This window comes from Vombatus ursinus, unplaced genomic scaffold, assembly GCF_900497805.2.
Source record: "Vombatus ursinus unplaced genomic scaffold, bare-nosed wombat genome assembly UNPS02014874.1, whole genome shotgun sequence".
In the NCBI taxonomy this organism is placed as follows: Eukaryota; Metazoa; Chordata; class Mammalia; order Diprotodontia; family Vombatidae; genus Vombatus; species Vombatus ursinus.
The window spans coordinates 17,741,873-17,754,895 of record NW_020954652.1 but is presented as its reverse complement, the minus strand read 5'-3'; the positions used below and the strand labels follow the sequence as shown (position 1 = coordinate 17,754,895).

General features: G+C 36.0%; 1 protein-coding gene across 5 annotated transcripts in view; it reads left to right on the top strand.

Moving 5' to 3' along the window:
* Positions 1 to 13,023, top strand: part of NAV3 (neuron navigator 3) — a 389,994-nt gene that overhangs the window by 112,672 nt on the left and 264,299 nt on the right. For all 5 annotated transcript variants that reach the window (XM_027842471.1, XM_027842473.1, XM_027842474.1 and 2 more), the window contains 2 exons: positions 7,199 to 7,267; positions 10,670 to 10,809. In XM_027842471.1, coding sequence (XP_027698272.1) covers positions 7,199 to 7,267; positions 10,670 to 10,809 — 209 coding nt within the window. The remainder of the gene's footprint in view (positions 1 to 7,198; positions 7,268 to 10,669; positions 10,810 to 13,023) is intronic.

Below are 13,023 nucleotides of genomic sequence, written 5' to 3'. Positions count from 1 at the left end.
GTCAACTATGCAATTTTTTTCCCTCTTCTTGTAAATTTGAAGTTTTCTGTACTGGAAAATATACTGTGTTGAATTTTGTGAAACAGAGAAGCAATGTCACTTTAATGCCAAGAATGTGTGATTTAAGAAGTTCTATAAGGTTTTCAGGCAATCATCATCTCTTCTTTTCCTTTGGCATGGTAGTTTGTCCTTAAGGAATTAAAAACACTAGGAAGAATCTATGTTTAGTTGATAGGAGTTTATTGCAAACATCATCCAAATTATTGGTGCTCACTCAATGGATGTGGGTCCATTGCACCATTAGAGCCCCTCTTGGATGTTTCTCCTTAACTAACGCTCCCAGGTTGGTTCCCCCAGAGTACAGCCACCCCAGGATTTAGTTATACTCTGGGATACTCATTCCTAAAATATTGCTTAAGAGCCCCCACTGATAAGTTTACCATTAAACAATCAGATAATATGATCTACTCGAAGCAAAGGCATTTACCAGAGTAGCATAACAACAAAAATAGCAATGTGATAGTTCCCTTGTAAACCAGAGGAATACTCTTGCACAAATATACAGAGAGTAAGTGGGAAGAGGGGATGCACATAGAGTTCAGTAATGCAGAGTCATGGGAAGTACATGTGGCCAAGTCAACTTCCTCCTTGAATGCTGTTAGTCCCCCTAATCTCTCCTTGTGATATCATGCTGTTCCTCATGGAAGCTGCAGATTTCCCAAGTGAGTTACTCTACCATGCTCCATGGGTCTGTTCCTGAGTGGGGTGAAGGTATATCATATGTATTTTTCATTCTTACATTCAGCTAAAATCCCAATTTGGAATATTGCTCTATCCTGTCAGGTTAAACAAGAGTACATACCCTAAAACCAGTAGATTCTTTGCTTTGGGGCCTACTTGGCACTTTAGACAAAGATTTGGAGGTAGGAAATAGCCACTGAGAACAGGAAACAGCACGTGTTTCAGGTCTACTACTTCAATCATGCATGAAGGTGATTAATGTGAAGGTAGGGTGGAACAAAATTTTGGAGGGCCTTTGGTGCTAGGGTAAGGAGGTTGTATTTCATTTGGTTGATGGTGGGGTGGCACTGCCAGTTTTAGAGCAGAGTAATGTAAAACCTGCACATCAGGAAACTTATTCTAGTATCAATGTGAAACATTGATTGTAGAGAGGACCCAAGAGTAGGGAGTCTAGCTGGAAGAGTGGTATGAGTCTAGGTAGAAGTTGACAAATCCATGAATTCAGCTTGTATTGGTGCACATGGGAAAGAACCAACAAAGACAACAAATATTATGAAGGTAGAATAACCAAGATTTAGAGGCTAATTGATAGTGGAAGTTGGAGGTTAAAGGAGTTTAAAAGATGATGGAACTGAGAAAAATCAATAGAAATCATTGTTGTTGTTCTTCAGTTGTTCCACTTGTGTCCAACTCTTCATGACCCCACTTGGGATTTTCTTGACAAAGATACTGGAGTGGTTTGTCATTTCCTTCTCCAGATCATTGTACAAATGAGGACACTGAGGCAAACAAGTTTAAATGACTTCCCCAGGGTCACACAGCTAGAGTCTGAAGCCAGATTTGAACTCCAGTCTTTCTGACTCCAGGTTCAGCTCTCTGTCAACTGTATCACCTAGTTTCCTTAAAAAAAAATAAGGAATTAAGTGGGAAAAAGTCATTTTATTTATAATAATTTCATTATTTTGATATTTTGAGTTTGAATTGTCAATTGCATACTCAAGTGTGTATGTCTAGCAAGCAATTGAGATTGTGGCCCTAAAGCTTAGAGAAGAGGTAAAGACTGGGGAGAAATTTAGAAATTTAACCTGAGCATAATAATTGAAGCTGTGAGTAGCAACAGAAGGATTGTAAAATAATGTAGAGGGAGAGCTGAAAAGAGGAACCAGTATATAGTTGTGGGAAATGCCTACGTTGGAGTAAAAGAGAAAGAAGCAGAGCCAATGAAGGAAAAGACAGGAAAAACTGGAGTTAGAATATTTCTATAATTAATTACAATTATTATTAATTAATTATAATTAATGTTCTCCTAATTATTCAGAATGAAGACTTTTAAGACTTCTTTGACTCCTCATTGTCTTGTTCATTATGTCTGATCTCTTGTCAGTTTCTGTTATATTGAGCCTTTCCAATATTTTCTTGCCTTTCCATTCTCATTGCCACCATTTTAGACCAGGACTTTCTTGTCTCCCATCTAATTAGTTCAGCGGCTCACATGTTTATCTCCATTCCTTCTCTTTGTTCTTTCCAACCCATTCTTCAGAATATTTCAAAATAAACACTCCTGGTCATATCACAACTCCACACTCAATATGTTTGATTGATTCCCTGTTACAGAAAAAAAAAAACACCCCAACTTCTTCTCTGATTTTCAAGTCTTCCCACAGTATGATTCCAACATACCTTATCTCACTCTGCTCCTGACAAGTACTCACTTCTGCTTAGGAACTCGTTTACTCATTATTTTTCAAATAAATATCCCACTTTCCTATCTACACCTTTACTCATAGTTTTCCTTTCCCCAGTAATGCATTCTATCTTGACCTGCCAAGGGTTAGCTAATAATTATAATTATAATTATAATAACAATAATTCACATTTTCATAGTTCTTAAAGGTTTGCAAAAACTTTTCCTTCAATAATCCTATAAACTAAGCAGTACAAGTACTATGCTCCACATTTTCAGATAGGGTAAACTGAGGAATTGAAACATTACATGACTTGCCAGTTATTATAGAACCAAGAAGTGGGATTTTAAACCCAGGTCTCCTAATTCTAAGTGCTCTAACAATTGTAGCATGGTGCCTCACATGCCCCTGACTTAATAAAGTCTCCTTGAACCATTTGAATGATTTCAATTTTTCTCTCTTCTTAACCAAAGTAGGTGTGATTTTTTAACCTCTCTTTTGAAGTTTAAGATGTTCTGCCTTTATATTATTAGTCATTTGTATATTTATTTTATTCCTTTATAGAAATAATGAGGTAGCATTCATTTAAAACATTAAAATCTGCAAAACATTTGACATATAATGATAATAGCCAGTATTCATACACAATTTTAAGGTTTACAAAGTCTTTGAAATTTGTTATCTTATTTGATTTTCACAATAACCCTGGGAGGTAGATACTATCATTACCCCCATTTTACATAGAAGAAAATGGAAGATGACAAATTTAGGGTGACTCGCCTATCAACCTGTTGTTCAGTTGTTTCAGTCATTTCCGACTCTTCATGACCCCATTTGGAATTTTCTTGGCAAAGATACTGGAGTGATTTGCCATTTTCTTCTCCAGTTCATTTTACAGATAAGTAGACTGAAGCAAACAAGATTAAGTGACTTGTCCAGAGTTACACAACAGGTATCCAAGGCTGGATTTGAACTCAGCTCTTCCTGATTGCAGCCCTGGTTTTCTATTTACTGAGCCATCTAATTGCCTTACTTGCCTGCAGGTCGTTAAGAAAGTGTCTGAGACAGGGTTGCAAACTTGCACTCAGGTCTTCCTAACTCCAACTCTGATACTATCCACCTAGAAAATACACTATAAGATTCTAGGAAGTGTGTGTGTGTGTGTGTGTGTGTGTGTGTGTGTGTGTGTGTGTGTGTGATCTTTGTATCCCCCTTAGGGCCCAACACAGTGCTTTCAACACAGTATGAGCTCAGTAAATACTTGTGGGATTAATTAACATAATAATAAATGGCAAAACTATGACTAGAACTCAGCCTTCACTCAGATATCCATTCCAAAGTACTACATTGCAATACTCATCATTTTTTCATGAATTTTGAGAAATGATTCATTTGTTAGTATCTAGCCTACTCAGTAAAGGGATGTTGAACAAAACTGAATTCTAAGGAAGGAACATTTATGTAATTTTTAAAAAAATAATATACTGATGAATCACTGTTACATGAATTCCTATTATTCATATACACACACCTCCTCTTTATGATTTATTTATATTCTGGTAGCCATATACTATATCATTATAATTTTTGTGTTTCCTTTATGTTAAAAGAAATTTTTTTTTATGTTAAAAGAAATATTTTTTTTTTGATTAGGCAATGGGGTTAAGTGACTTGCCCAGGGTCACACAGCTAGTAAGTGTCAACTGTTTGGTCTGAGGCTGGATTTGAACTCAGGTCCTCCTGAATCCAGGGCTGGTGCTCTATCTACTGTGCCACCTAGCTGCTCCTAAAAGAAATACTAATATGCCTTTAACTCAATGGTGAATGTAGCAATGAATCCTCTATTGCTTCTAAGTATCACGCATACATGCTCATACTCCATTGACATCATCAAATACTATCTTCTCTGCCTCACATACTAAAATCTCCAATATATTATACTGAATGCTAAACTTTCTAAAAATAAACTAAGAAAATAGTAGGTCAGCTAGGTGGCACAGTAGATAGAGTACTGGGCCTGGAGTCAGGAAGACCTGAGTGTAAACCTGGACAAGTAGCTTAATCCTGTTTGCTTCAGTTTCATCATCTCTAAAAAGAGCGGGAGAAAGAAATGTCAAATCACTCTAGTCACTTTGCCATGAAAACCCCAAAAGGGGTTAAGAAGAGGAGGACACGAGTGGAAAAAAAAAGCCTGAACAACAACAACAAAATACAAAAGAGTATAGAAGTAAATGGATTATAATCAAGTTCCTTAATTTCTCTACCTTACATTTGCCATTAATAAAATAGGGATAAATTTAGGATTCTTTTGTAAAAATAAATGTGATGACCTATAGAATATCTCTTGAGCTGCCTTAATAAAAGTGCATTTCATTCTTTTTCTTGTTACTGTTCTGGAGGTGATGAAAACAAGAGTTAGTGGTTAAAATTCTTGGCTGTTTCTTCTCCTGTAGGATCATAGACCCCTAGATAGTGACCGATTTTAAAACCCTTGTATTACAGATGACAAAATGGAAGGACAGGGAAGTTAGGTGATGTCCAAGATTATGGAAGTTACAAGTTTTAGAGGTGGAATTTGAACCTAAATATCCTGATTTTCAGTGCCAATATGTGAGCTGACAAATGACATCAACAGTATAGGGGATTTTTGAGTCCATTTTTTTCTCAATTTATTGTCTGTGTATATACATGTGTATATAAGTAAACTTTTTAGTTGATGTGAGAGAAATGGAGACATTTCATTCCTTGAATTGCACTACTTAAGTTGGTGGGCTCATTCCAAACACTGATGGAGATAGGGAGTAGACTTGGTTCCCCATTCTTTCTCTTTTGATCTAGTATTCTTAGCCCTTGCCAGATAGTTATAACCTCTTCTCAGCACAAGTAATGACATTGGGTTAGGATGTTTGTTTATGTAGTGAAGTAAATAAAGTTTTGATCAGTCTGAAAGAATTGTAGAATTTGCTTATGAAAAAATCGACTTGATGGTAGTAACTGTATTAGATGAGTACTGTAGGTACGTCTGGAGTGATCATTCTCTACTGTTGCATGAGATGTGTCCTGCCATGACAACGCTGCCTGTATCAGTGGTTCTCAAAGTAAAGTCCAGGGACCACTAGGGATCACTGAGACCTTTTCAGGGAATCCATAACGTTAAAGCATTTTTCATAATAATACTAAATGTTTTAATTTCTAATGTGACAAAATAAATATGCATGTATTTATGTGTGTATACATACACATACATGTATTTATATGTATATATCACATATGTATATTTATATATTCCCACATATGCACTTATATATGTGTGTCTATACATATGCATTGTGTATATATACACATATATTCTACTCACAAGATCTTTTGGGTGTATTCAATAGTTTTTAAGAGTGTGAAGGGTCCTAAGACCAAATATTTTTGAGAACTGCTTTTTATCATGATGCCTACATTTGCACGTCCATAGTACTGATCTTTCAGAATAACCATAACCATAAATAATCCTTTGTCTGTCTAATCATCGCCATGTTGATGTTCATACGGATGGCTTGTCTGTCTTTCCGTCCTTCATGAATCTACCTGTCCATGTGCAGAGGGGGACAACAAAAAGGCTTGCGCTGACTTTCACAAAAATCAGGTTGCAATTTGGAATGTGGAGATTGTATAACAGTGGTGCTCTCATCTAGAAATGGTGGCCCAAATGGTGTAGTTGAAGCTCCCACCCCCCCCCACCCCCCCCACCTGACTTTGGTCATTGGTATCATGCTAATACCTTGTAAGAAGAAATTTGTTTCACATTTTAGCAGGTGATATAGCACAGTGGACAGAACACTGGCTCTCAAGTCAGAGGATCTGGGTTTAAATCCTGCTTCTGATACTTACTGCATATGTGACCTTAGCTTCCCTGGGATGAACTTTCTTCATCTTTAAAACAAGGCAGACAAGCCAGATATCCTCGAAGATCCCTTTGGCTGTACCTCTTTGATCCTGTAATCATGACTCCACCCTGAACAAGAGTTTTATTCCAATGAATTTAAACTAGTTACTGAAAAACGTCACAAAATACTGACCCATATTAACTCTATGGCTACAGGCAAGATATTTAATCTTTCAATATCCTAGGCAAATTTCTTAAGACCATAAATTAAGAGTAGTTGTTGACCTGCTTGAGTGAAAGGAGTTTCTATACAGGGAGTACCCTTCACTGATTAAATTATAGGTCCAAATCCTTACTTCCCTTATATATATTCATTTAGATTACAATATATAAATATAGGTGGAATATAGTATATACATATGATAATATAATATTTACATATATCTCTGTAGCAAGAATTGCTTAAATGATAGTTGCTTCTTAAATTTTGCTCTAATAGCTGATTCTTAACTGTTACTCGTCCTTCAAGATATTAATAATCTCTATAGTAAAATCTGAGTCCTCCAGTTTACCAGGTTAAATCTAAAAGATGTAGAATATTTAGCATGTTTTATTTATTTTAAAAATAGATCACACTGTGAGAAAATAGCCATATTTTCAAAAGTGAAAATGAACATTTTATATGGAGAAATCAATCAGTAATGTTACATAATCTCATAATGTATTCATTACCTAAGATCATAATGTATGCTTTGCATTAATTCATAATTTTCCAATTGTTTTCATACATGTTCAGATTGCATTTCATGAACTCATAGTTTTCTTGTAAGTTTGTGCTTTCTTTGCATCTTTCAAGAATCTCTTTAATTCAATTTCTCTGTTTCTCCTCATACAGTCTGGCAGCCAGATATGCAGCTCAGTCTAATCACAGTGGGATTGCAACCAGTCAGAAAAAGGCTTCTAGGTCAGTTAATATCTCTAATTTATTGCTTGTTAGTGATACTCAAGTAAATTCTCCCTTGGTCTTTTTTTTTTTTGGTCACCCTAAACTTTAAGAAATGTGTCTCCATGTTGGGGTGGGGGTAGAGAGGGACATTTTTATAATACTGAACTATGCCCATGCCAGCCAGGCCTTGGTGACCCACAATTTTGCAGAAGACAACTAGCCACCTTTGGGATCTTCCTCACACTTATTTTCATGCGAAAGTGAATTTGACTTCTCATATAGAACCAACATCAGGTGAGAAACATGAGTGTGAGAGAGTATCTTCCCCAGTCACTGATGCTTTTGGGAAATAATCCCAGATCATTTGCGACACACTTCTCAAGATTGACCACGGGCCATCATTAACACAAGTGTCAGAACAGAGAAAGGCTGACAGAGTTCTTTGTAAAGATCTCCTGTGAAGTCAGCCTGTGATCTCGTTGGAAAGTAAATATTTACTGACACGAAGTCATTAAGGCAGCTGAATTTTCCTCCTCTGCACAGGGTATGCATTTTAAAGTTGGTTCACAGTTGCTAGTCATGACAACTTGGTTTATTGCGTATTATTATAATTAGTCTTGAATATAAAGAACACTCTGAGGAGTGGAGAAGTAATATTTTGAATATACTATGCTACTGAGTACACGATAATTGACTTGGAACAGGTGAGGAAGGTAAGCACGCTTCACACCCATGTTCATTACATTAGTCTATATCTTGTTCATTGTGAGACCTCCTCAGTGGTATTTCATTGAATTAGTTAATGATCTTATTACCTAATAATGTTAACTTAAGTTCACTGCTTCTGAGGCCCAGAGCAGAGGTAGGTATTTCCCCTTTAATTTCTCTTTCTAATCTATTTCTGTCTCTTTGGTGGTGAAAATGATTTTATAGAGGACAAGAGAAAAAGAAGTTCAATGAAAAATTTAGAGTGAAACAAATTATTTAGAAAAGTGTGAGGAACAGTGTAATATATCATGTATAAGCTGTTCCTTACTGTTATTTCTGGGATGCTTGACTACAAAATATATTACATATTCTACAAAATACTTAAAATAATAGCATATTATTGATATTGATGTTAGTTAATATATTAATAATGTATTATACAATTTATTTTTGAAAATAAAATGTGTTAATTTCTGCATCTTTCATTTATCTCCTGTTCCCATTGGTGAATCCTCATAGTTTCTGAGCCACGTGTCATATTCTATTTACCAGCATGGTCTCATTGGAATAATTATAAATTCTAGGTCTTAGATGAGGCAGGCAGCCTACAGCTGATCATTCACCTGAAAGTGATAATTGAAAGAATTTGAAAATGGCTTCAGTTTTGCATATACCGTGGCCTCTGACTGGTAGTCAGTCACTAAAAAGCTATTTATTTTTATATGCATTAAAATGCCATCCCAGAAAACAAAACACAATACCTATCCCCCAAACCAAACAGAATTATAAATACATTGAAGCATGTTAAAAAGGATTTTAAGCCAATAGCTATTTGCTCTTTTATGTGTTCATTTCACTCTGTAATACAATGTTAAACTGCTTGGGGAAAAAGAAAAAAAAAACCACTTTGCATGCATTGAGAAATTCTGTGATTCTGTGGATTGAAAATGATATCAAGGTGAATTGAGATGAATATTTCAATAGCTACCTTTTTCAAAGAGTTCATATATTCAATCTTAATGTTGAAAATGCAAGGATATTTTATAAAAATGCATTCATGATAGAGAACTACCAAGAGAAAGAATAAGAAATGGCTTCCATTTATGGGTTATTGATTTTTATGATTCATTTTCTCTAAATAGTATGACCTAACAGCTCTACCCAGGAACCTTCAGATGGTGGCAGCAGATAATAGGAAATTTGCCAAATAGCCAGTAGTAGCATTTTCTCACAAGTTCTCAGAGTATCAACATTAGTTAGATTTTAATAGAACACATTTTTTCTCATTAGAAACATACATTTATTTACTAAAATGCACACATAAGTGCTGTAAAATAAGCATGATCCTGGTCCCTCATTAGGAACTAGTCAATACTTATATTTTAAAAAGGAAACTACTTAAAATAGTGTTTCAATCTGATATGTAAATACAGCTTCAACTTAATGAGGTTAGGTCAGAACATCCTAACATTCTGCACTTAATTACGGTATGTCCAAAGGCAGTGGGCAAATATTAGGACTTCTTTTTAACAACTTTTTGTAGTTCTAAATATACATGATAGTAGTTGTGCTATTAGTATTCACCAATTGAAAAAAATGTACAAAGGAAAACAATAATGTGAATTCAGAAACTTTTCAAAGGATTTGCATATTAAAATATGATTAAAAGTCATACTTGAAGAATAATAATATATATCTGTGTGTAATATTATTTATGCCTTGAAAGGAAGGTATGATTGCCAAATTATGATATTGAGTTATGCTAAATATTTTATTGGAGTTAAAGAAAGGCAACATTCCAATGGTTGGTAGACACGGTTTTACAAACTCTGATATTCCTGTGGCATGCCCAGAGACCTTGTCCCACAGGGTAGGAACTATATTGCTACAGTGGTGACAACCAAAAATGTAGTTTCATATTATACAAAGATAATTTGTTGATGGTGCTGATTTTACAAGATTCACACAGCAAGAATTTTGAGTTGTTTAAACACTGATGATAATTAATGAATTTGGGCTCATCCATACTTACTTTCCTTGTATAATTTGTGGCCAATAGAACACATGTGTGAGATGGATAACTAGACTGGGAGCATTGTTTTTTTTTTTTAACACACATGCAGATAAACAAAATTCTTCTATGAAAAACTCACTATCCAATTGAAGTTGAACATGTGCTCTTGACCTCAGAACCACGATCTAAATAATTAACTTACCTGGTCTGACTTCTTAACTAACATTTGCTATGAACAAATTGTTTTTAATATAAATTTTAGCATTTATAGCCATGCTGACTTAGGTTGTTTCTATACGATACTCCCCAAAGTTGATCAAGTCAGTGAAGAAAGCAGCAGGACAATTGGTTGTTGATTATTGTAGAAAAGAGCCAATGCGCTACATTGATTTCCTCTTTTCCAATCACGAATGGCAAAAAACACTAATGTTAGTTTAAAATGACATTTCTCCTTGCATTCCATTGAAGTACTTTTTCTTTGGATAATTTATCAGGAAGTAAAACTACAATAGTCTCGGAGAGGGAAACATTTAACCTTTTTAAAAATGCAACTCCTCTTCGAGACAGAATTCTTTTTTGTACCTGCTGGCTATAGCTTATGCCATAGCTGTTCCATCATTTCTTATCCTGCTTAGAACATTCTGTTCTTCCTGTCTTTTCTGGATACACCACAACATAATTTCGTTATGCTATTCTAGGCTTCCAGGGCCCTCAAGAGTGCCAGCTGCAGGCAGCAGTAGCAAGGTCCAAGGAGCTTCTAATTTAAATCGGAGAAGTCAGAGCTTTAACAGCATTGACAAAAACAAGCCTCCACATTATGCAAATGGAAATGACAAAGGTAAGTGTCTCACTGTCACCTCATTACAAAGATAGCCTAGCATAGTCATCTTCTGCCCCCCTCCCCAACCTGCCCCTCCATTAAATCATATGAGACTAAACATTATTTTTGATTGGTGTAAGCTGTTGGAACCGGGACATGAACTTTGGAGTTTCTCAGAGAATATTTGACCTACGTACCTGATTTTTCTTTCCTTTCCCTTCCTTTGAGACGAGCACATTCACAAAATGATGCTGTTCCTACTCTCATTTCCTTTTACTTTTAAGCTGTTCCATTTCCAACCTTTTTACGAGAAGTACCTCCAGTTAAAAACAATGGCAATCTCTCTTTCACTTTGTGTAAAAGTCAGAATTCTGTTCATATTTCTGAGTGCTGGGAAACTGGTATCTACACAATTCTTACTGGAATCTTTGACTTCATTGGGTGCAACAGAAATGCCAGGAATGTTCTCCAACCAGAGATTAAACAGCTAAAACTTAGTTGAGAATATGTTTCTATAAGCATTTACACTTGGAGACAGACAACAAATACACATATGGTATCATAGTGTTTGTTTCACTCTTCTTAACCTTCCCCCCCCTTTTTTTGGGCCATAGACCCCTTGATAGTCTGGGGAAGTCTATATACCTCTTCTCAGAATAATATTTGAAAATGCACAGAGCACGTGGGATTCCAAAGGAAACCTATTATATTGAAATAAAAATGTCTTTTTTCCAATCTGAGGTCATGAACCTTCCCTGAAAAGGGTCTGTGGACTGGGTGTTAAGAACCACTATAGAACATCATTAAGATTTTCTCTATTCTCCCTTATACTCCTCTCCTTAACCCTAAGTTATTTTAGCATAAATAATAGACTCACAGAAAAACGATGGGAAGAGCCATGTGTAAATCTTTAATTAGACAGATTAGATCTTATGTATTTAATCCTTTGAGATGTGCAAAGTTAGCATTTGAAGACGTGAAGATTGTAAACAAATTTTATTGGGAAAGTACAATGCATTTGGGTAAAGAGTACAAAGAAGTGAGACAGAGGAAAAGATTGCAGGGTGGTTCAGAGCAAAGAGTACTTCATTTGGATTCCACCGACTTTGGTTCTTAGCTCACTCTTTCACTTGTTACATGTGTTGTTGTTCAGTCAATTTTCAGTCCTATCTGACTCTTCATGACCCTATTTGAGGGTTTTCTCAGCAAAGATACTGAAGTGATTTGCCATTTCCTTCTCCAGCTCATTTCATAGATGAAGAAACTGAGGCAAACAGGGTTTGCACAGGGTCACACAGTTGGTTAGTGTCTGAGGCCAGATTTGAACTCATAAAGATGAGGCTTCCTGGGGCAGCTAAGTGGCTCAGTGGATAGAGCTCTGGCCTTGGAGTCAGGAGGACCTGAGTTCGAATTCGACCTCAGACACTTGATACTTATAGATGTGTGACCCTGGGCAAGTCACTTAACACTGATTGCCTCACCAAAAAAAGGGAAAAAAAAAAGATGAGGCTTCCTGACTCCAGGCCTGGTACTCTGACCACTGTACCACCTACCTACTCCAGCTAGGGGCAAATCTCTTAACCTCCAAGCCTGTGGTCTGCCTAAATTCATAATTTCACTCCCTCCCCATGTGAGAATAAGACTGCTGCCTTGAGATTGAATAGACTAGCTTTGGTTTTATTACATTTATTACTATGCCTGCCCCACTGCCCTGAGAGAAGCTTCAACCCTTTCCCCTTCCCCACTCCCAGCTTTCCAGCTTTCCTGTATGTTTTGTCTTTCCCACGTAAGACAGTAGTATCCTTGATGACAAGACCTGCTTTTCTTGCTTGTTTTTAAACCTGTCCCACTCCCTATGCTTAGCACAATGACTGATAAGTACTAAGCATTTAACCAATGTTCTGTTGCTCTTAGCCTCAGTTTCTCCATTTGTAAAATGAGGACATTATGTTAGATCAGGGATTCTTGACCTTTTTTTTGGATTCCTTTAGCAATCTGTCAAAGCCTAATATTCCTGTGGTATGTTGCTTGCATTCATAATTGAAAGAAATACTATATTTCAGTTAGAGGCATATAAAAGTTTTTTAAAGAATTTTTCCCATCCAAGTTCATGAACCCCTTAAAATTTATCCACAGATGTAAACCCAAGGTCAATGAACTTCATTGTAAAAATCTCTTTAAGGTCCCTCACAGCTTTATAACTACAACCCAAAGTTTATTAAAAATCGGACT